Source organism: Eretmochelys imbricata, chromosome 5 (genome assembly GCF_965152235.1).
Source record: "Eretmochelys imbricata isolate rEreImb1 chromosome 5, rEreImb1.hap1, whole genome shotgun sequence".
Classification (NCBI taxonomy): Eukaryota; Metazoa; Chordata; order Testudines; family Cheloniidae; genus Eretmochelys; species Eretmochelys imbricata.
In genome coordinates this window covers 130226065-130249087 of record NC_135576.1, presented here as the reverse complement: position 1 = coordinate 130249087, position 23023 = coordinate 130226065, and the positions used below count along the sequence as shown (strand labels likewise).

The window sequence follows — 23023 nt, the reverse complement described above, 5'->3', positions numbered from 1 at the left end:
TTTGAGCAGGGGGTTGGATTAGATGACCTCCTGAGGTCCCTTCCAACCCTGATATTCTATGATTCTATGAATTCAGAGGACTTTAATTGCTTAACTAAGCATTTGCACTGATTTCAACTGCATGCTTGCTGATGTGGTTAAAAAAGATGTGGCCGCCCCTTTATACTGGAAGCTGAACAGGAGGGTGAAAGTCCACCAGGTTGTGCATACTTGTTAGAATATAAATATTCAGGCCTGCCTGTAAAGGCCTATACTTTAAGAACTTGGGTGTATTTTTATCACTTAGCTAGTTACAGGAGTATTAAAACAACAAATCCAAATCACAGTCTGCCTGTATATGGGCCTTCTCTCACCAAGATAATGGGAGGCCTTGTTGTTAGGCTAAGGCCTTTGGCTAAGCAGCAGGGGCAGCCATAAACTGGGAGGCATATGGTCCCATCCTCACATTCCAAACCAGTCACACTGAAATAAGGTGCTATTGGGCTGTTAGGAAGATGATCCTGTCCTGATAATGCCCATCACCACCAGATAAACAGATCTTAAGATGGTTGAAGAAAACTTAGTTTGACAGCATCCTGTCTGGCAAGAAATCACTTATCAGTGGTTGTGAAACCCTCATTCCTGTATGTTTTAATCTTTATGGCCCCCACTTTTCTATTGTTATTCTGTCTGGTTCTCTAATTGTTTGTCTGCTGTATAATTAATTTTGCTAGGTGTAAGTTAATTAGGGTAATGGGATATAATTGGTTAGAGAATTATGTTACAATATGCTAGGATTTGTTAGTTGAATTTAAGTAAAATGATTGGTTAAGGTATAGCTGAGACTATTACTGTATAATCTGGGGTCAAACAGGAAGTGGGGGGGAAGGGAAATTGGAATCATGCTTGCTAAAGGGGGCGGAACGGGAACAGGGACTCAGGCAAGGCTCTGCGGCGTCAGAGCCGGGAAGGGGGATGCAGGGTAAACGCTCTGCGGCATCAGAACTGGGAAGGGAACACTGGGGAACAGACTCTACTGGAATGTAGAGATAAGCCCAACTGGTGTAAATATGCTTGCTTCGAAACTAACCCCAATTAACATTGCATTGTCTGTGCTTCGGACTTCTGGTCTTTTACTGCTTGCTGTCTGCATGACAAGAAGCAGGGAAGCGGGAGGGTTGAGGGAAAGCCCTCTAACATCTTGGTGGCCTGACTCGGATGCATCACGCTGGACAGGTAAGTAGCAGCCAGGTAGGGTGACTGGACAGCAAGTGTGAAAAATCGGGATGGGGTGGGGGGTAGTAGGAGCCTATATAAGAAAAAGACCCAAAAATCAGGACTGTCCCTATAAAATCGGAACATCTGGTTACCCTACAGCCAGGTAAGTCCCTCTCCCCAACTGTCCATGCAGATGCTTGGAAGGGTATGGCAGGCTCTCATAATGGTAGCTGTGGGTCCTTGCAAGCTGGGGTAATGGTCTTTTTGGATAAGTGGATATGGAAGAATCAGGGCCCATCCCAGGTGCAGGGGGTCAACCTGGGATGAGATTAAGGAGGAAATGGGAGCAGTGTTAGGGGATCCAGGGGGATGGGGACTGGCTGAGGAGCCCACCCTCCTTGGTAAATGGGTAGCGGAAGGAGGTCCGTGCCCAGGGGACAAGATGCCTTCCAGGGCAGGAGGCACTTAAGTCCGCTGATAGGAGGTTTGAAGTAAAGGCAGCATTATGGGAAGCTGCCAGTAATTTTTCAAGTTGGTGCTACTCCAGCGAAGGCTACTGGAGAATTGTAAATTAGAGTTAGGGGTGGTTAAAGATGATTTGGCACAAACAGTTTGGAGTCAGAAGCAGAGTTAACAGACCACCTTAAGAGACATGAGCTGGGACTTGGTCCTAAGGGAGCAGAGAAAAAAAAGTTTCAAAGTGAAAAACAGCAAGGATTGCAGGAGTGAGTAACAACCCCCACTCTTCTCCCAGAGCCAGGATAAAAACCTGGGGGTAAGGGTTCCCAACTGTTTAAACTTAGGGAGCCCCACCCTGTGCTCAGAGCTAACTATATCCTTCTCTTCTTCTTCTCTTCCTCCTCCTAACAGACTATCCCTCTGAAATGGGTCACTTTAGGGGATTTTTCAATGTACATTTGGGGATTGTTTTTGAATTTTTTTAACTTTACTGGGACATTCCCCCCAATGTTATGGTTCTCATATTTTTCCAAGCGACCTTCATCCTTTTGTTGGTGACACTGTCAAAAATAGATGCTAATCAGTGATAGTGTTAATATTTTAATAGAAGGGATGTGGTTGAAAGGTTGAAGTGACGGACTTGGTGGTCTTTTGGTAGTTTGCATTTACAAATTAAGCTTCTGTAATTTAGATCGGTGTGTGACATCACACTGGACAATGAAGGTGCATGCTAAGAGAACATACCGTAGAGTGCTGCCGGCCCTGAGTCTCCAGGAACATGCTGCTTGCTTAAGGGCTGATTTATTAAGATGTTTGTGCTGCAATTAATAGGAGACAAGAAACAGAAGCCTTGCATTTCCACTTGTCTTGGTTTGATTGTTGTCAACTGAACTCAGAGGCTAATTGTTGTATCTTCATGCAAACCGGTATGATGAACTTTCTAGGCTAGTTTGGTGATGGTGCTGGAATATTTTTCACCTTTAAGGAACATTTCTAGTTTTCTTTTTAATTAAAAAAAAAAAAAATGTTGGACCACTGTAGACCACTGGCAGTCCTTTCTCAATCTTGGGAACTTTCTAAGATAATACAGGGGGGATGGTCACTTTTCAGATATATTTTGGACATTTCTGGTAGTATTTTATGACCGTTTCTAGGTAACTGAATATTTCTGGAGGTGCTTCAGGGTACATTTTTTAGTTCTTTCTAAAATGCTTTGAAAAGGATCCCAAAAACAATCACCAAAGAAATGGTCAGAGAAGGTTCCAGTCCTGCTGGAACATTTCAGAACATTTTTCCATTTTGCAGGAGCAATTTCAGACATAAAACTGGAAATACACAAGACCCATACCAGGACACACTTATGCACCTGAGTAACAAGCCTTTCAACTGAATTCAATGATAAAGTTACCGCAAGCGTTTGGAGGAGGGGAGCTTTAAGATTTTTGGGACAATGACCAGGTCTTCTTACATTCTCTGGGAAGGGCTTAGCACACTTTCAGGTAATAATATTCAGATCTTTTCAAACACTTTGGTTGGGGGCATGTCGAGACTTTTTTTGGACACTCCTGGGACTTCTCTCAGGGTTTGTTTGAGGCCAACATCCAGACCTTTTGGAACAACTCTGAGCTAGGGTTTCGTCTTGTCTCAGAGGCCATTTCTAACGTAAGTTTGGATATTTGGATGTTTGTGGTTTTTGAGGACCTTTTTGGCCTTGTCTTGAGCACACAGGGAACATTCAGACATTTTTCGTACATGGCTGGCACAAATTTGGAACCATTTCCTGGCTTTTCTAGGATATCTTAACAGCCAAACTGACATTTCTGGAGTACACTAAGGACATTTTTAGAACTATATTTTATTGGCCTTTGCTTGGAAATTTGTCTCTTTGGAACTTTTTGTGCCTTCCCTGGAAACATAGACTATTAGCCAACCTTTTTTGATTTTTCAGAGATATCAAAACACACCTTTATATTATTCCATTATATTGTTGCCCAGAATTTGTTTGTTACTCCAATCCCTGTTGCAGTCTAAATTTTGGTGATTTCTTCACTACCTCAACTTTCTCTTCTGGCCTCTTCCTCGACCATCCCAACCCCTGCTGTCACAATCATCTCCCTTTCTTGAGCATCTGCACTGACATCTACTTTCCACGTTACATTCAAGCTTGTGTTCACTTTCAATTCATTCCATGATTCTGTCCATGCTTACAGTTTTGACTTCATCTCTGGCCTCTCCCTCCCTCCTTTAGTTCATGCCTGACTTTGTGCTTTCCATAAGCCCCATATGGTTAAGTCTTTCTTTTCCTCCTAGCCAACTTCTGAAAATCTACCTGTTGAGTGAAGCATTCCAGCTATGGCTAATGACCGCTTACCTCACTGTTCTGTAATTTTACTGTGCAGTCTTTAGGGGATGGACTTGTTACCCAAAGTTCACCTTTTGTACAGAACTCAGACACACTGTACAGATATGATATGTGCTTCTGGAGGGTGGTGAGAAAGGTCCCTGTGTGGTGGGATGTAGGGCCAGCTCTGAGACCCTGTAATGAGTAGGCCTTAAAGTTTTAATTGAATTGTATTTAATAATCTCAGTCAAACAAAAAATATAGCATAACTAGCTTCTTATTACAAAGGACAGCTTCAGATTTAACAAACCCACAATTTTAACAGAAACCTCACTTTGTGCACTTTCTCTAATACAGTAACAGACCAGAAAAACAAGATATTCCATTTTATATAAGCCTTTATTTACAACTTGTTTAACAACTGTACACTTTTTTGTAGCCTTGGAAGCATCATTGCATTTGACTGGGAAAAACATTATTAAAATGTTTGCATTCTTCTGACCATTATCTTGTATTTTTGTCTTTTTACAGATATGTATATTAATGCCACTACCATGACAATCTGGTAGTTACAGGATAAGAATCCATAGGTGAACTGAAAAGGGAAATTAATGCATTGACACTCTAGAAATCCATTCTCTGACAGAAAATATATTATTGACAATTTCACAAACAGTTATTTTGATAACTGGTCAACACAAATTAGGACAGTTAAACAAGCTGCCACTGAGAAAATAAAACAGTCTCTTACGCACACATCCGGTTAGTACATTAGAAACATGCTTGGGATCACCCTCTGGGGGAGAGATGCTAGGATAACTTAATTAAAAGAAAGACAGCACATTTACTTGAGGTTACTAGCTCAATCTGACATTTCTCTACTGCACTGAGTAGACTCAAACAGTTATGTCAAGCTAAAAACTTTTCAGGAAGATACAAATGCCTTGGCTTCAGAACAGCTTGAATAGTAAACTACTAATCTACACAGCCAGCCTGGTGGCGGGGAGAACAGCTCCAACACACCCAGACCCACTACTCCAGAATTCTCTGTCTAACCCCTCAACAGTCAAATGGCATTGCCAGCCCAAAACTACCAACTCTGGAGACATCGATATCCAGCAGCGGTTGGGGAAGACATCACCAGCTGCACTACAGAGTTGGAAAACGCAGCTCAAAGCCACCCATCCAGTTCCCAACAAGGAGAGAAGGCATGTTTATACAGTACCTCCTAGCAAGGGATCTACGGTTATTAATGCTGAAATGTCACATACCAGGCCCAGGGGGCTCTTTGCTGTGCATTGTTCAAGTATTGCCTGGCCCACCCCGATCAGATCCTAAGGCCTCTGTGTGGGACAGATTAGTGACACTTCTGATTCCACCTACATCCTGAGCTTCCCCGGGTGGTGAAATCTGTAACTGCATTGCCCCAGCAGGCTGGGAGGTTGTAGAGATGAGCCCCCAGCTCCCTGATAGCAGTGATGAGGGCCCTTCCTGGCAGAATACTTGGATCCCATAAGACTGAAGAACCTCCTGCATGGCCCTCAAGAGAGGGAATGTGGAGGGATGAGTCATCCTCCTCTGCCCTCCAGCAGAGAGAATAAGGAACACAGTTCCATCCCAGTCCTTATTTTCTCCCCTACCTCCTGCAGAGACCCCAGTCCTAATCTCCCTTTGGCCCCCAAAGAAGAGCCAGTGATTGCTGTAGGGCAGAGAGAGGGACAGTGAGCTACATGTTCCCCTGCATCACTCCTCACATCACCGCCTCCAGATCTGGTGCAGTTTCCCTCCAGGCTGATCAAACCCGGGGTGTATTTGACCAGGAGGGTTGCCTGGGACTTACACATGACAATTAGGGGCAAGGTGAGAGCCCAGGCCCTAGCTAGTTGGACCTGGTGCTGAACAGAATGCTCCTTACAGGTTCTGAAGAGGCTGCGGAGACTAGGGGCTCCCAATACTCCTCCAGCCCTGCCCCACCTATCCCTGTGTACTGATGTGAAAGGAGGGTGCACAGAGCAGGCCTCTGTACCAAGCAAGGGATGTGCTGCCCCTACCCAGCCTCCTAAGTGCTTTGCAGGCACAAAGATAGGGTCAATTTACCCCTAAGGCTCTGATGCTTAAATTTGCTCATGAGTAAAGTTAAGGATATGTCTAAGTTTCTGCAGGGTTGAGATCTAGGTAGGAAGCGTGGGGTTGCTCAAGAACTGGACTTCTAATCAAACGGAACAATGTACAGTACTAATGATTCCAGATTCTCTTGAGGCTTTTTAGCGAATACTATGGCTTACAAGGTCTCACCTTTGTCCCAGATGTTAAAACGACAGTATCTACACAATAAACACATGAACTTAGAATACTACAAAACAGCATTTCCTCATGTCTTGTATCTTGCCAGTGCTGTCTGTCCAAGTACAAAATGAAAATACAGTAACACAAACGTGTGAATATTTAAGAATTTAAAATTTTAAATAAGCAGCTTTTAAAATTAGTCAATATAGGCAGAACAAAGCATTTTGAGTTATACCGTCTACATACTGCAAATCTTATACCAATACTTCATAATACAAAGAAACAGGCATGCTAGTGCAAATGGAAATGAAACAACTGAAACGGGGATAAGAAAAAGACAACTCAAATAGTACAAGTAAAATATAAACAACCCAAATAAGCTGGCAAGGACATTTTGCATAATACTGTAAGTCAGCAAGTGTAGACTGATTTTATACTAGTTATCTCCATTCATGTTCCTTTCTAGAATTGTTTAACTTTTGTACACAGATAGAAAAAAATGTTACTGAAAGAAACTGATGACACAGCTAAATGGACAGAGAAAAATGTAACAGTCACAAACTACTGTGTATATACATATTAAGAAAGTATGCAATGTTTGTAAATAAAATATTGCATGATAGTTTGTCCAGGCTTGGAGCTTAGCAGATATACCTTGCTTATTTTTTAAGGAACATGGGAGGGTCAAACAACAATTCATAATAGTTTTTTCCTGCAAGAAAACTTTCTTGGCTTTACTTTAAATATTAAAACCTGATTAGAGCAGAGCCTTCAAATGTGCAAGAGCTTTAACAGATGAATGATCAGAAAGATACATTTATGACCTCATTAAGACTAGCTGTTGTCTAGCTTAGCAAATGGAAATGGAGCAGAAGGTTGTGTGTTAATAATCAGAATGAAGTAGTCAAAGTGGATAGACAGAAAAAACGGAGTGCTGAAAGGGAACTGTGTCAATTTACCAAATACCCTCTCAGGAATTCTGAATACTGGTTTTTCCCTGGCCCCAGTCTCCTGGGGAGACTTTATTCTGGAGGGGAGGTGGAAGAGGGAGATGGTAAAGCCACTCCCCAAGATGGCAAGCTTCTTTGCAAGTGGATCTCTCTCTTTGAAATCAGATGCCATGAGTCTTAAGTGGTAGAACTGGTTAAGTTTTGGGTTATGCAGTCTGGACAGAAAGCAAGTCATGCACTGAACAGTCCCTGTTTGATAAATAATGCTGCAGGTCATGCAACCACATCACTGCAAATAAAAAAATAAAGAAGAAAGTTAAAAAGCAGCCAACATTTCATTACTGTTAAAAATGAAAACAAAACGTGTTTTCTAAGCAGTTTAGTAAAGCTGTGTCAAGTTATAGCTCAGCTAGGTCAAGGGGGCTTCAACTGCTATTTTATTAAGGTGACTAAAAGCATTCACAATATGATTAATGTGCTAACAGCTGAACGGAGGAACAAAAGCTAGTCTTGGTTTAGATCAGCACTGCCACCTGGGGTGGGGGATGGTGAGGGGGACTGGGAGGAGGGTCATTTGTCCCCAACCTCCCTCAAGCTTTTTGCATTTGGTCAAAGCCCCACAGGCCATGGAGCTGGGGATGGCTGTGGCCTGGCCACTTTTAAGCAGTGGTCCTACACTAGAACAGTACGGCTGCTGCCGGAGTGGTCCAGAGCATTGCTCCAGCTGCATGGTGACAACGGCGCTGAAATTTGACCAGGCTGCCACTCCACCCAGATAGGTGACTGGGCCAAATGGTGCTGTGCCTTGGCACATGGGGTGGGAGTTCCTTTGCGGCGGAGCTCAGGGGAGTCTGTTGAGAAAGCGAGTCCTGGCAGCATAGGCTCATGCACGGTGTGGGTAAGAGAGAGAGGGGATACTCTGGAGCCGAGGAAGACCTCGGGTGGGGTGGGGTGGGGTGAAGATAATAGGAGTGACAGGAACGGGGTTTCTGCTGGAGGAGGGGGTGGGGGAAACTGGAATTGCACCCTTGCCCCCCTCCAAAAATACCTGAAATTGGTACCACTGGTTTAGACATCCTAAAACGGAGTCTTGTACAACTCCTAGTAACAGACCAAGGCCCAGATCCTCAAAGGTATTTAGGCACCTAATTCAAATCAATAGAAGCTGAGCACCTAAATACCTTTGGGGATCTGCACCCAAGTGGCCATACCCAACACCTTAGTGCAGAACGTCTTGTCAGACACATACGAAGCTCAAGGAATAGTTATGAAATTGGCCTCCACAAGTTTCACTCATTTTTGCTGCCTGTGAGCACAATCAGAAAAAAAAACAAACATTTCCAGATCTAAAAAGGGGTCTGTCTCACATCATGAGTTTTAACCATTGAAAAAGGCAATGGAGTTATAATTTCCATTCTCGTCTGAGAGAAATTCCACATAGTGTTACAAGATAAAAGCATTCTGATTAAGCATTAGTTTTGATTAGCTGCACCAAAGCAAGCCTTTGTTTGATGCACATCCCGTGTCACATTCTTACATTAACAAGCTTTAGTCATTTGATGTAAAATAAGTTTTTGATCAAAAGCAAATTTTAGATATTACTGCAGAAATATACAGAATAGGAGAGAGACTTGTTTCTAGTGTCCGCTCATTCTGATTTTCAATAATTCCAGCACAATCTAAACAGCAAATGCTGTCCTCTGATAGAAGACATGCTCTGTGAATTTGGTTTTTTCCTCTAAGAATTTCCCTGATAAGTACCTGATTCTAATAATGCTTCTTGTGGCACAAAAATCTGGATTGAATTTATTAGAGAAAATATCTTTATGACTAAAAGTTAAGACATTTCTTTCAAAAGTTATAACTACAGCACAAGTCCTGTAGCTGATGATTTAATTCTACTGAAGCCAAAAGAATACAGTAACTCAAGTTTGCTGCACATAATACAAGTATACAGGCGAGTCTCATCTTACACTGGGGTTACGTTCCGTAGTCAGCACGTAAAGTGAAAATCGTGTATAGTCAAAATTACATTTAGTGTAATCGCAGGCGGAATCGCCCGCACTACAGGTACAGTATTGAAATTGTTATTTTTCTTTTTTGTTTTGTTTTTGCCGACCGTGCAAAGCTGAATTCGCACATGTTAAATGCGCGTAAGACGAGACTTGCCTGTACTCTTTCAAATTTCTGTAACAAAATGACCTTCCTGTGCGCCTCCCTTCTCACCTGTTTCCTCCTAACCAGAATACTTTTTATTTAGGAAAGTCGGAAAGTGCACACAACAGAGAGAACAGACTAACAAATTAAGTGAAAGAAAATCAGGAATGCATTAAAGAATGCATTCAAAGCAGAATATTGATAAAGTATGTTTTGAATAACACATCCCTTAGATGAGGTGCATTGTTATCCACTCAAGCACTGCTAAATGAGCCTGCACACTGGGGTGTGGATGATTGGAAATAATAAAATGAACAATTAATTTTAGTAATGCCATAAAAAGTTAAAATGTTAAAGCTATCTGAGATCAGAGTTTACTTCTTTAAATGGAAAATCCTGTTTTTTTACTCTCATCAGAACGTGAGATAATGCAAATCTACTTGTACAACAGGACTAAGTGAAATATAAAGGTACGCAGCTAATGCACATTAATAGAATGGAGAGAACAATGTACTCTTCAAGGTGTTAGTGGGAGTCCTTTGAAAAAACGGGTAAAGTCTGGCCAAGGACGTTACAGAATACACTATGGTCCTAGAGAGGGAGAGATGCTATTACCTTTCCAGCTAGAATAGTGCACGTTTTATTACTAGAAAAGAATCTGCTAACAACTTCTTCTAGGAAAGATTTAAACAGCAAGAAATTTTTCTACCATTTTAACAGCAGCTTGTTTTTGCAGCACCGTTTTATAAGACCGGAGAAATCTAAGATATAGGGGCAGATCCTCAGCTGCTGGAATGTGTCATTGTTTCGGCTAGGAAGGAGCTATGATGATTTCCAGCAGCTGAGGATGAGGAGGTTACATACCTGTAACTGGAGGTTCGAGATGTGTGGTCCCTCTATGTATTCCACTGTGGGTTACACAGGTGCACCACACGTCTGGAGTCGGAGATTTTGAAAGCCGTGTCAGTTGGTCTGCACACACGCCCTGGCTTGCCTTGTGTTTCCGACCAAGGTGATGAAAGGCAGGGTGAACCAACCACCTCTTCAGTTCCTTTGCCACCGCCGAATCAGGATCTGAAGCAGAGGGGAAGAAGGGCGGGTAGTGGAATACATATAGACTTACATATCTTGAAGAACTTCTAGTTACAGGTAAGTAACTCTTCTTTTTCTTCAAGTGATAGTCCCTATTGTATTCGACTGTGGGTGACTGACCAGCAGTACGAAGCAGGTGGAGGGTGAGGATGGTAGGGTCGAGTGGAGAATCGCCGTCCACAATGAGGCATTAGCAGCCGAGTCTTGTACTAGGTTGTAATGTCTTGCACTGTGTGTACAGAGCTCCACATGGGTGCTTTACAGATGTCTGGGAGGAGTACATCGTGAAGAGATGTTACAGTAGTGGTCTGGGCTCTTGTTTAGTGTGCTCATAGCCCCATTGGAGAGGGGAAGTTTGAGAGCTGATAGGGAAGAATGCAATCAGATATCCATTTGGAAATTCCCTGGGTGGAGATGGCATGTCCTCTGATTCTCTCCTCTATAGCAACAAACAACCTTGAGGACTTTCTCAATGGTTTTGTTCTCTGTAGGCAAAAGGCCAAGGTTTGCTGACCATCTAGGGAGTGGAGCCTATGCTTTTCTGCAGATGCAGGTGGTTTCAGGAAGAAAACACTTATGTGAATGGATTGGTGAAGGTGAAATTTCAAAACCACTTTAAATTTGGTGTGTAGGTGTAAAGAAACTTTATCTTTGGGAAATATAAGGTGTGGAGGATCTGTCATCACTGCACCAAGTTCACCGACCATCCTAGATGATGTGATGGCTATGAGAAAGGCAGCTTTCATGGAGAGAATGGACATGGAGCAAGTCACTAAGGGCTCAAAGGAGGGCCGTGTTAGAACCGAAAGGACATGATTCAAGTCCAATGGGGGTGTCATTTTTTGAGGAGGTGGGAAAGTCCTTATCAGGCCTTTCCAGAATCAACTGGTTAGCAAGTGTGCAAAAATAGAGCTGCCCTCCATAGGGGGATGTAACGAATTAACAGCCACCAAGTGGACTAGCGTGGAACTGAGGGACAGGCCCGATGTCTTTAAAGATAGGATATAGTCTAGGATTAGTGGAATACCCATAATTTTTGGTAGAATGCTGTGTCCAGGATGAGAAGTGTTTCTAGTAGATTGGTAACATTTCCTAGTTGAGTTCTTTCTGCTATAAGAGAGAATGTCTCACACAGCCGAGGAGCACACCCATTCTAGGGCTGATGACCATCCAAATACCATGCCCTGAGGAGAACTGTTAGTGGATTAGAGTGTCTGATCCTGACATTGCACTGGCTCAGGAGCACAGGGAATATTGGGAGAGTAATGGGAAGGGAGACGACAGGCGCAGGAAGTTGGGGAACCAAACTGTCTGGGCCAGAAAGGGGTGATCAGGATAACTGTTACTCTGTCCTGTCGGTTCCTGAGTAACACTCGTGGCAGCAATGGTAGCAGGAGGAAGGCATAATTGAACTGGTATGACCAGGAAAGGAAAGCGTCACTGTAGGAGTGGTAACTGAGGGTTCCTCTGGAACAAAATGTGGCACATTTGTTTTTGGCCTGGAAAGCGAACAGATTCCTGGGGTCCCCATTGTGTGAAAATGTTGTGGAGCACAGTGTCATGAAGTTCCCACTCACGGTCGATTGTGAAGTGTCTGCTGAGAGAGTCTGTGAGCACATTCTGCATCCTCGAAAGGTAGGCTGCAGATAGGGTGACTGATTCTTGATGCACCAGTTCCAGAGATGGACTGTTTCTGTAGACAGGGAGGCAGATCTCGCTCCCCCTTGTTTGCTGACGTAGAAGACCATTGTAGTTTTGTCTGACATTATGAGGACATGATGAAAGCAGATGAAAGGAAAAAAGGACTTGCACACCTTCCATGCTACCTGTAGTTCCAGGACACTGATGTGCATTCTGGACTCTCGAGATGCCCACATTCCCTGTGCCGTGTGGTTGCCCATATGTAGAGACACATCCGTAATGATCACCTTGTCTGGTGGTGAGGGGAAAAAGGGGACCCCCTACACGTATGTGATGAAGATTTGTCCATCACAGGAGGGAAGACAGTACCTTGGCGGGAACTGTCAGCGTGAAGTTCATGGAATGGTGACTTGAGGAGCAAACTGACTGTAGGCAATGAAGGCGGAATCTTGCAAATGGAGTGACATAGGTGCACGAGGCCTCGTGGCCAAGGAGGGACTGACATGTTTTGACCTCTACCCTAGGATTGCTCGTGATGTGAACTATGATATCATTCATGGTCTGGAACCTATTTGTGGGCAACTACACCTTTACAGTGAGAATTCAAGGTTGCCCTGATAAAATTCAAAGATTGCGCAGGGGTAAGAAAAGATTATTCGATATTCATGCTGACCCACAGTGAGAAAAGGAGATGGAGCATCACAGAGATTGACATAAAGGCTTCAAGGCAGGATTTGACAGCGAGGCATCAGTCACTGATGTAAGGGAAGACGAGGAGGCCATGATATCTGATATGAGCTACTACCATAGACAAAACCTTGGTAAAGACTCTGGGGGCTGTGGCTATTCTGAAGGATAGAACTCTGTATTGGAAATTGTCAGAGCCCACCGAAAATCTGAGAAATTGTCTGTAAGCGGGATGAACTATTTATGGCTAAAATAATGTTATTTTTCAGAATGATGTAAGAGCTGAGGACACTAAAGGTTGCAGTGTCAACTGTGAAGAATTGATGGCTCACTCTCCCTTTTAGCTTCTGTGTCACATTGCAATTTGTCATCTATCACCCCTACACTATGCCGTTCCCAAGTATTTGCATCCAGTATGTGCTTTGGATATATTTTCTCCAGATTTATTATCTTGCATGTTTCCATGTTGAATCTCGTTTCATTATCTTCCTCATTCCTACTTCTAATCGTTTTTCCTTCCTCACTGGTGTTTCCAACACTTCCCCATTTGGCTCTCTACAAATGTATTAATAATACTGATTATTAATAATAGCTCCTTCAAAGTAAGGATCTTGAGAAACTTGATCACTTTATAAATATTCTGCCTCACCATGTTCTTCACCTCTCATCCCAGATTCTCACTAAAGTTGATAAATGAAAGCAGGCATAACCCCAACCCCAACAAAACTCCACTGGACAGCCCCCGCTGTGTTCTCTTAAAATGTATGCCATTAGGGGCATTCAAGTTACACTTGCAGGATAGCAATTGTAAGGCAAGTGCTTGCTTTCTTTTGTAAGATGAGTGCCACATTTAGTTTACTCATCTTTTCTATTACTATCTCCCTGTGTAATTATTTCTGTCACAGCAATTCAGATCTTTGGCATTTTTGTTACCATGCCATGTTAGAACAGTGACAGTGTAGGACAGGTTTTTAATAATGCTGATAAATTAGCAAGACATGGAAGCATAATGGCTGAATAATAAGCAGTTTCTGAACTGTGGGCAGCAAAGATTCCTCCAGGAAGAGACCACCTGAATGCTGTTAAGTTTTGAAGTAGCTGCAATCTTTCAGTGCATTTTCAATGGTGGCCCTAAAACTGGCACCACAAAAGCAAAGATCATTGTCCTGAGGATCCACAGCTGGAAGTAAAGGCTGAAACGTCCACTTTTTTGAAGATGAAAATAGCCATTTCTCCCTAACTGTAACCTTCAGCATCTGTTCAAAAATTGTTCCCATGCCTAACTGCAAAACACGCCAGCACCTAGCAGTAAATAAGGCTGCCACCAAATACAAATGATTTCCCGGTTGTCCCATCTCTTCCCCTATAAGTAAAACTTTCATTTTGTCTGGACAGTGCTTCAACCAGCTGTCTCAAACCCGCTTTGAAATCTGAGGCAACAGAACAGCACTGAGAGAGAATTCCTGTGATCCCATGAGATGGGGGTTTACTTTAAATTGTGGTATCAACATATAGTACGTCAGGCTATGCCTCCTTTGTCAGTTCTCCAAGTGGCTTCACGTACACAATGAACAGCAGCAGAGAAAATCTCCAATTCTCCATTAGCACCAACCAATGTGCAGAACCACTTTAGAGAAACCCCATTATCTCAGCAAGTCTCTTCAAATGTGGAGTGAAAACCTGTCCCACTGAGATCAGTGGCAAAATGCCCATACATTTCAAAAGGATCAGCCTTTCACCTAGACTGTAGAGCATTCGTCATGAACTGTTTCTAACCCATCAGCTGTTTTTGATATCAAACAATTAGATTGCCTTGAATCCACTGTTAGGTGTTAATTTGATGTCCTGTAGGATAGTGCAGTTTGGGAAACAATGCATATTGCTTTTAGAAGAGTTTTCTAGGGCTTTCTAGTCTACTTTTATTTGTTAAATGTCACCATCTGTCCAATTCAATGAGCTGATAATTTTAAAAATGACACTCATGTCTCAATCTCCAATGAAAACATTAAAGTCAAGAAAGGAAAAACAAGAGAAGCATTCAAATTCTCCAGCTATGGTGCTGGTTGCAGTGAATCTCCAGAGATCTATTGTGCCAAATGGGAAAAATCTGAGGTTGGCATGGCTGAAAAAGACAACCTTATTCTGATCGGAAACAAGCACCTTTCTGGAGTTTCTTGTTTAGTCAGCCGTAACTCAAAAACTAACTTAAATCAGTTCCAGGAGCCCAGGTGTTCAGTATTCTGCTTCATACGGTGCACAAACAGCAGCAAAAATCTTACAAAGAAAAACACACTGCTCCTTGGAGTTTTATACCTTGGAACAGATCTTCCTCCCTTTTTTCAGCTGAGGAAAAAAAATCCTCTTGTTTTCACCTAGATTTGGCTGCAGAGTCACTAACAAGCTTCAATTGCCTTCCTGAATTCCAGACAGGGAAGAAATGTCAACTGCTCATGCTTGAGGAGTTCCACTGCCGAGGACCCACAAGACCCAACTAGGATCTGAAATAAAATTGCTGAGAAGCCTTCCAATTCCCTGAAAGTGTCAGCCAGTGGCGTACATATAGCAACACTTTTTGCTTGTTTTAGGGGCTTAGTGTCTTCAGCAGACATGAGGTCGGGGTGTTTCTGACTCAGTCAGGATTTTCCCCTTGAAATGTGACGGGCTCACATGTCCAGGCACACCAGATCGTGCCAAATTATATCTATTTTTAATGAGAAAAGACAGGTAGGCAGGAGAAGTGGTTTTATTCCCAAAAGTGAAGTGTGCTGGGAGAACTGTGCAGGGAAGTGGGCAAGGCTGAGCTAGGATTGACTTGGCTCAAACCATTATTAATCTAATTCCTCAATTTCGTGACCATTAGATTCACCTTTTCAGTTTAAAGGGGAAAATCCCATGCAAGCTTCAGGCAACACAGTAATTTTAAGGCAGGGTGGTTGAAAGTCATTTTGCTGTCCAGTGCAAGGGAGCTCATTTTAGGTCTTGTTGAGAAGAGGCTTCACCAAGAGTAATCCAGGTCTCTGAGACACTGTAGACCAGGGCTCTCAACCTTCTTTTCCCTGAGGCCCCCCCTACCATGCTATGAAAACTCCACGGCCCACCTGTGTCACAGCCTATGGTTTTCTGCCTATAAAAGCCAGGGCTGGCGTTTGGGGGTAGCGAGCAGGGCAATGGCATGGGGCCCCATGCCACAGAGTCCCCACCAAACTACATTGCTCAGGCTTCAGCCCCAGGTGGCAGGGCTCAGGGCTTAGGTGAGCAGGGCTTTCTACCCTGAACCCCAGTGAGTCTAATGCTGGCCCTGCTTGGTGGCCCAAGGGGCCCCGGACCCCTGGTTGAGAACCACTGCTGTACATGACACCATAAGTATGTGACTGCCTAAGTCCTATATAGAATCATTTTGGGGAGATTTAATTATTTTAATGACAGACACTGTAAAACATAAAGGGCCAAATTCAATTCAATTTACACCCATATAAACCTACTTGAAGTCAGATTTAAGTATTTGGCCCTACGAATGCAAAAAGATTTTCCTCCCAATCCTCTCCAAGAGTAAAAGTAAAGAGAAAAATTCTCAATCTAAGGCATCAGATCCAGGTGTTGTTCTAAGTATGTTTCATAGAAAATGAAAAATTGGAAAGACACATTCATGGTATTCTTCCTCAGAGTCACTGTCTAAAGGGAGTGGTGAGATAAAGTATAATCTAACTACTACATCTATGCCAAAGCATCAAAGCAAATAAAAAAAAAAAACTATTACAAATCAACCAGGAAGCTGCCAAGTAGACAATCTGATGTAGAGGAATATTGAAAGAATGCAGAAATCATTTGAATGCATCTTAGCAACTTGCACATACCACTCAATGTTAAGAATGCTAGAATAACTCAATGCTAGAAAGTAGCAGGTAGAGTAGTTCTAAACAGGATTTTAAAAATTCACCCTTTCATACACTAATGAACATAAAGTTCCTAATGCAATCCATTGGAATAGAAAACTGCTAGCAATTTTTGTTAAAGTGAATGTAGAAATTACTGAAGTCACCTGCTGGTGACACTAGAATTGCAAAGGATTCTTATTTGCTTAATATCAAGAAGGATACAGTGAAAAAATAATTGGCAATTTCCTATTTGTATTATTTTCATTTTAAAACGTTTATAAATGTGTATTTCTATATTAGACTTCTCTTTTGTGCTACACTTTGGCTAAAAGTTAACTTTAAAATCAGTTTGTTAATATTTATACAGCATTCTGAAAAATGTAAACCATTACACAAGTGCTAAGTATTCTTAGGGAAAAAATGGACTGAATATTCTTCTTTATTATGTATCTACTATCACATGCTTGGCACTTTACAAGCTTGAATCCACACATGTCCTTGAATATAAAAGAAGTTAAGTTCCAACCGCTTGACAGCACTGTAAAGTAGTGGTCTCAGTCTGGAATCTTGTGGACTTGCTTACGCATTAGACCGTTTGCTTTTATTTTAGTTAATACAAAGCTTACAGAAAGAAGGTGCCTGCCTGACATTGCCACAGTTGTTAGGAACCCCAGAAAGGGCTCGTATGGACTGCTCAGCTCTTCTGTCATTATCAGCTAAAAGTGTTGCTGCCCAAAAGGGGTGTTTACCTCTTGCAGGAATGCAAATTAGTTCTCCCATCAGGGAAGTAACATTTTTAGGTGAGCAGGGCAGTACTGTACGTGTACTTTATTTAGTGCTAATTTATGGTATTAGAAATAGTGACGGCCGTTTTCATATAAACTTGTAATTATCCACAACAGCAGCAAAATATAGACTCAGTGTTAGTCTCTGCTCTTCCTATCTACACAGTGTCCTCTGTAAAAGCAGCATAAAACTCAACAGGATAGTGCAGATTTCACTCAGATGCTCAGAAAGAACTATGGGAAGCACCTCAGATAGTATCTGGATCTTGTGGGGAAAGGAAGAGGAAGGCCAAAATAAAAAGAGAGTGGGCTCCAAAAAAAAAAAAAAGTAGACCTCAAGGGACCAGTGGCAACAAAGAGGGGGAGAAGGAGCCAGAAAAGAGAGAGAAAAAACTAAAAAACAAAAGCAAGTTGTTTAATTTTAGGATGGAAATTGTATCGGAGTTTCTTTCAGATATACATCTAATTAACAGTAATCTTAAATGGACTCAGTAGACAAACTTGAAGATATAGCCTCCCCATTACAATTTTGGAACCCCCTTCATTCACAAGTAGATTTTGGCAGATGGTGGTGCAAAGGAAGAGCCTGACAGACAAAAATAAAAACAAAGCCTTAAATATTCTTGGGTTCCTTCCTAGGGGCTGAAAAATGCTGTACATACTTATTCATGGACATTGACTACCTCTTGCTCCCTTACACACACTACGCACAAGACAGGTTCCTAAAGTGACCAGTCTGAACTCCACAAAAGATGTGTGTCTGAATAATCATATTGCTAGATGGCACTTACGAAACTTGTCCGTTTAGCATTTTGTTTCTCAACAAAATACAGGAAGGCAAATATCAGTTTATGCCTGAACTGCCTTTACATTGTTAGCTTTACACATACTACAGGAAATATCTTACCTAACCTAATTTTAGGCACAGTACAGAGGGCAGACAACAGCTACAAAGTCTTTTTGATCACTACTCTACATATAAAGAAAAGGAGTACTTGTGGCACCTTAAAGACTAACCAATTTATTTGAGCATGAGCTTTCGTGAGCTACAGCTCACTTCATCGGATGCATACCGTGGAAACTGCACTTTCCACGGTATGCATCCGATGAAGTGAGCTGTAGCTCACGAAAGCTCATGCTCAAATAAATTGGTTAGTCTCTAAGGTGCCACAAGTACTCCTTTTCTTTTTGCGAATACAGACTAACACGGCTGTTACTCTGAAACCTACTCTACATATAACACTACTAAACAATTATTTCTCTCTCTTTGGAATAAAAGACAAACATTTTGCTCATGGATGTCAGAAGATATTCTTTGTATTGCTAGGAAAATCAGAATCAAGATAAATGCTTTCAACATATATTTAATGGCCATTTTTAAATGGATTAGGTATGAACAGTTGGATGTGCTCTGGAATAAAACAGCACTTACAGATGTCACTGTCTTTGAATCCATATGTACTGGTCCTTCAGGGTCCTTTGACCATTTTAAATCAAAAGGTTAGATTAAAATATACCTTGGAATGCTTAAAAAAGCCAAGGTGAGCTACTTTTGAAGGGATTTATAGGAAGGAAAGTTTTGCATTGGGCAAGAGATTAAAATAATTTTACAAAATTTAAACTTAGAAACTAGATTGTATGCACACCATATCAGGAGCAAGATTTACGTTGAAGGTGATGTCACAAAACACACACATACGAAGCTCCCCTACTAGTAAATCCATAAAGGCTGATCCTAAGAGGTGCTAGATGTTGAGCATCTTCAACTCTTCAAGAAGTTATTGGGAATTTAGGGCATTCAGAACACTCAGAAATACTCAGCACTTTGTAGGAGTATCTGTCCTAAATTAATGTCAGCAGTGAGAACCACTCACTTGTCTTACCAATCAAAGTGAAGATGCAGCGAAGATGCTACATATAAATGGACAGGTATGTGTTAAAAGAATTAGACTACAAACAGAGTTTTCAATAGCGTAAGCAACAAACTTGTCTAAAGGCACAGCTACCGTTAGTAAGGCAATTGATATAATCATCCTCCTAATTGACATATTAAAAATAAATCTTTCAGTGGTAGGTGACAATTTGAATACATTAACCTCAACAATATTCAGCTGGGCCTTGATCCCTGATGTATGGTTAGTCCACCATTACAAAGCTTTAAAATAAATACCTTCTTTTAAATCAATGATGCTGTAGCACATTAAAGCATTACAAATATTTCTTGATCTTTCTTTTTGGATATACTCAACCAATCAGAGTGGGGAGAACAATCTGAAACATTTCACCTGTGGCAGCAAACAATAGACAATACCAGTGGAGAAATAAAAGCAGATCTGAAGCCTTTTAAGAGAAAAAGAATGAAAGAATTGTCTCCAAATCATCCTACTTCCCTATTAAATGCCAAGTGCCAAGAACAGGAGCAACCTCTTCACTTGAAAGGAGAAACTCATTTTTGTTCTGTAAACATTCCACATCAGGTGTCACAGGATGTAGCTAAGTTGGCACCTATGCTAATGTCTAGGGTGGCAGGGTCCCCCCCAGGAAACATGTTTTATAACAATTTTATGCAGCAATTTTGCATTTCTTATAAAGGATTCTCAGCTATTTTAAACAGATTACTACATAGTAAAAAGGAGACTAATTCCCTTTCAACGAAGAGAGTCTTATAAACGATAGTAACACACGTAGGTACACGTATACCATTTGTGACAGAAAATGTATGTTTGCTACATAGCCTATGTCAAACATTAGGTAAGAGATGACAACTTCATACAAATTTAAAAAACTCCATTATAATAAAGCACTCCTCTGGATGTTTTCAAAATTTTGGCACATTTAAAGAGAGAGAAAGAAGACGACTCCAAAAAAATAAGAATGGAGGGCATTAAAACAATGAGAAATCATAATAAATCCCCTTCCTGCAATGAGAAATAACAGTGGTAACAAGGAATAAAGATAGAGAAAGGATGCTAGTTGCATTTCCTGAAACGTCACGTGGAACAAAGTATGCCTGGATCACAGGGTTGATTCCTTTCTAAAGGCCAGGCTTCTCTACCTTGCTGTAGCTGGTTGGACATGACCAGGGTAAGATCTCCTTGTGCTGGTGGCTTGCCTTTGTCTAGCCAGGAAGGACTGTCCAGAGCCTGTACTAGCCAGTCTATCTTCTGCTGCTTTTTTATGCAGAGTCATTCCCTGTGAATAAAGACAAACTCATTAGTGAACATTCGTGCATGCTACTCAACGTGTTGTCCATTTACCACTTGTCTTTCCTTTGCGTTATCAGCACCATCTAACCTGTTTGGGACTTTGACATTTTGCCAGAGAATTGTGTGAAAAATGTGTATTTTTGCAAGCGTAAAAAGGCTGCTTTACTTTCAAAGTTTGTAGTAATCAAGCAAAAAGGTTTCAAGGATAGTAAGTTATGCCCTCCCATACTTGAGCATGATTTTCTGCATACATTGCAACCACACATTGCCCGGGCATCTCTTTTTTTTTTAAGTTATTTTCAAATAAAAATAAGGTGCATCTCTCAACTTTTAGCAATGCATTTCTCACATGGAAATATCAGCATATTATAAATGGCAGGAATTTGTTCTGAGAGAAAACACAAATATGTTTGTTGTTGATGATTGCAGCAGGAGCTAATTGGCCATGCTGGCTCCTGACTGCTGATTGACTGGGAGAGATTAAAAATTAAAATTCCTGACAGCACGCGCTCAGACAGTTCTAATTGAGAGAATCAGGAGAGAGAGAGAGAGAGAGAGAGAGAGAGAGAGACTGGTCTGGGCAGTGGAGAAGAACGGAGGCCTAACCTGGAAGGAAGAAGCAGCTGAAGCTATGGCCACCCATCTGGACCTGCAGAATAGCCAGCCAGCTGAACTAGCAGCATTCCCACTTGGGCCTTGTTTGTACCAGCAAACCATCCCAGGGCAGACTCAGCTTATACCAGCAGAAGAGTTCTTTTGCAGGTATACTTTACACCAGTCCCTAAACAAAATAAACTATATCAGCAAAAGCACTTTTTTGCTGGTCTAACTGCATCTCCACTAGGTCTTCTGCTAGCATAGTTATGCTGGTTAGGAATCTGACTTTTTCACCCTCCCAACAGGCATAGCTATGCTGGCAAAACTTTAAAGTGTAGACAAGGCCTGGGAAACAAGGGGCCTTAAAGGGACCTGGTCATTTCAGAGAAAAAAAGAGCAACAGAAACTTGTGAGTGGACCAGGAAAAAGACCACTGTTATTTCCATGCTGTTGTGACTATATACAGCACTTCATAAATTCATGCCAAACAAAGTCTCTGCCACATGGAATTTACAAACCAACATATATGACATATCTGTAACAGGCAACATTTGAATACAAATGGGTGCTGCTATTCAGGGGAGGGGAGGTTTAGCTGTTTAAGTACAGGATTTGGAATCAGGGATTCCCGGGTTCTACATCCAGCTGTCACTCACCTGCGGCAAGTCAATACCTTTCTGTCTCCAACTCTAAAATGAGAATGGTAATTCCCTCCCTCAGAGGGGTTTTGTGAGGACTAACGGGATGATGTTTGTAAGAACATGAGAACGGCCATACTGGGTCAGACCAAAGGTCCATCTAGCCCGGTATCCTGTCTTCTGACAGTGGCCAGTGCCAGGTGCCCCAGAGGGAATGAACAGAACAGGGAATCATCAAGTGATCCATTCCCTGTTGCCCATTCCCAGCTTCTGGCAAACAGAGGCTAGGGACACCATCCCTGCCCATCCTGGCTAATAGCCATTGATGAACCTATCTTCCATGAATTTATCTACCGTATATACTTGTTCATAAGCCAAATTTTTTAGTAAAAAAGGGAAGCATCAGAGAAGGGGATCAGCTTATGAATGGGCAGAGAGGGGCACACAGCCCCTCCCCACAACAGAGGGGGCAAGCAGAGGCAGCACAGACAGCAGAGCCAGAAGGGAAGAGGCGGGGCCAGAGTCTCTCCGCTTCTGGCCACGCTGCTCTCCCCCCAGCCTCCGAAGCAGCTGCAGCTCCAGGGCTGACAGGCTGCAGCCGCGCCGTTTGGCCCCGCCAGCCGGAGCAGGCTACAGCCACACGGCTCGGCCCCACCCGCTGGAGCAGGCTGCAGCCACGCCGCTCGGCCTGCCAGAGCGGCTCCGGCCAGGCCAGAGACATCCTCCCCTGGCCCACCCCAGCTAAGGTGGGAAGAGATGGGATGGGGAGATTGTGGGGGTCCCGGGCTAGGGTCATGTGTGGGGTGGTCACAGGGGTTACTCCCCTGACCCCCAGCTTCTCTCCCCCCCAAATTTCCCCACCAGTTGCTGTCCCGGCCCGTCAGGGTAAGCAGCTGGTGCACCTGGACAGTTTGTTCACGTAGGTTTACTCCGTGCCTGCGGACGCTTGAGGTAAACAAACTGTCTCTGCCCGCCAGCGGCTTATCCTGATGGCCCAGGAGCCAAAGTTTGCCGACCTCTGAATTATAAAAATTCCATTTTTACTTATCCATCCGGGGGGGGGGGGGGGAGAAGGGGGGCGCGGGGGGTCGGCTTATAAATGAACCAGCTTA

The 23023-nt window shown here is 42.5% G+C and overlaps 1 protein-coding gene across 6 annotated transcripts in view; it reads right to left on the bottom strand.

Moving 5' to 3' along the window:
• Positions 1-4377: 4377 nt before the first annotated feature.
• HOOK3 (hook microtubule tethering protein 3) overlaps positions 4378-23023 on the bottom strand; it is a 145005-nt gene continuing 126359 nt past the window's right edge. For 4 of the 6 annotated variants that reach the window (XM_077817914.1, XM_077817917.1, XM_077817919.1 and 1 more), the window contains 2 exons: positions 20526-20662; positions 4378-7522 (listed from right to left, as the gene is read on the bottom strand). In XM_077817914.1, coding sequence (XP_077674040.1) covers positions 7507-7522; positions 20526-20662 — 153 coding nt within the window. In that variant the 3' untranslated portion in view covers positions 4378-7506. Of the gene's footprint in view, positions 10465-20521; positions 20663-23023 lie in introns of those variants that run through there. The other 2 variants (XM_077817915.1, XM_077817916.1) reach the window with 2 other exon arrangements.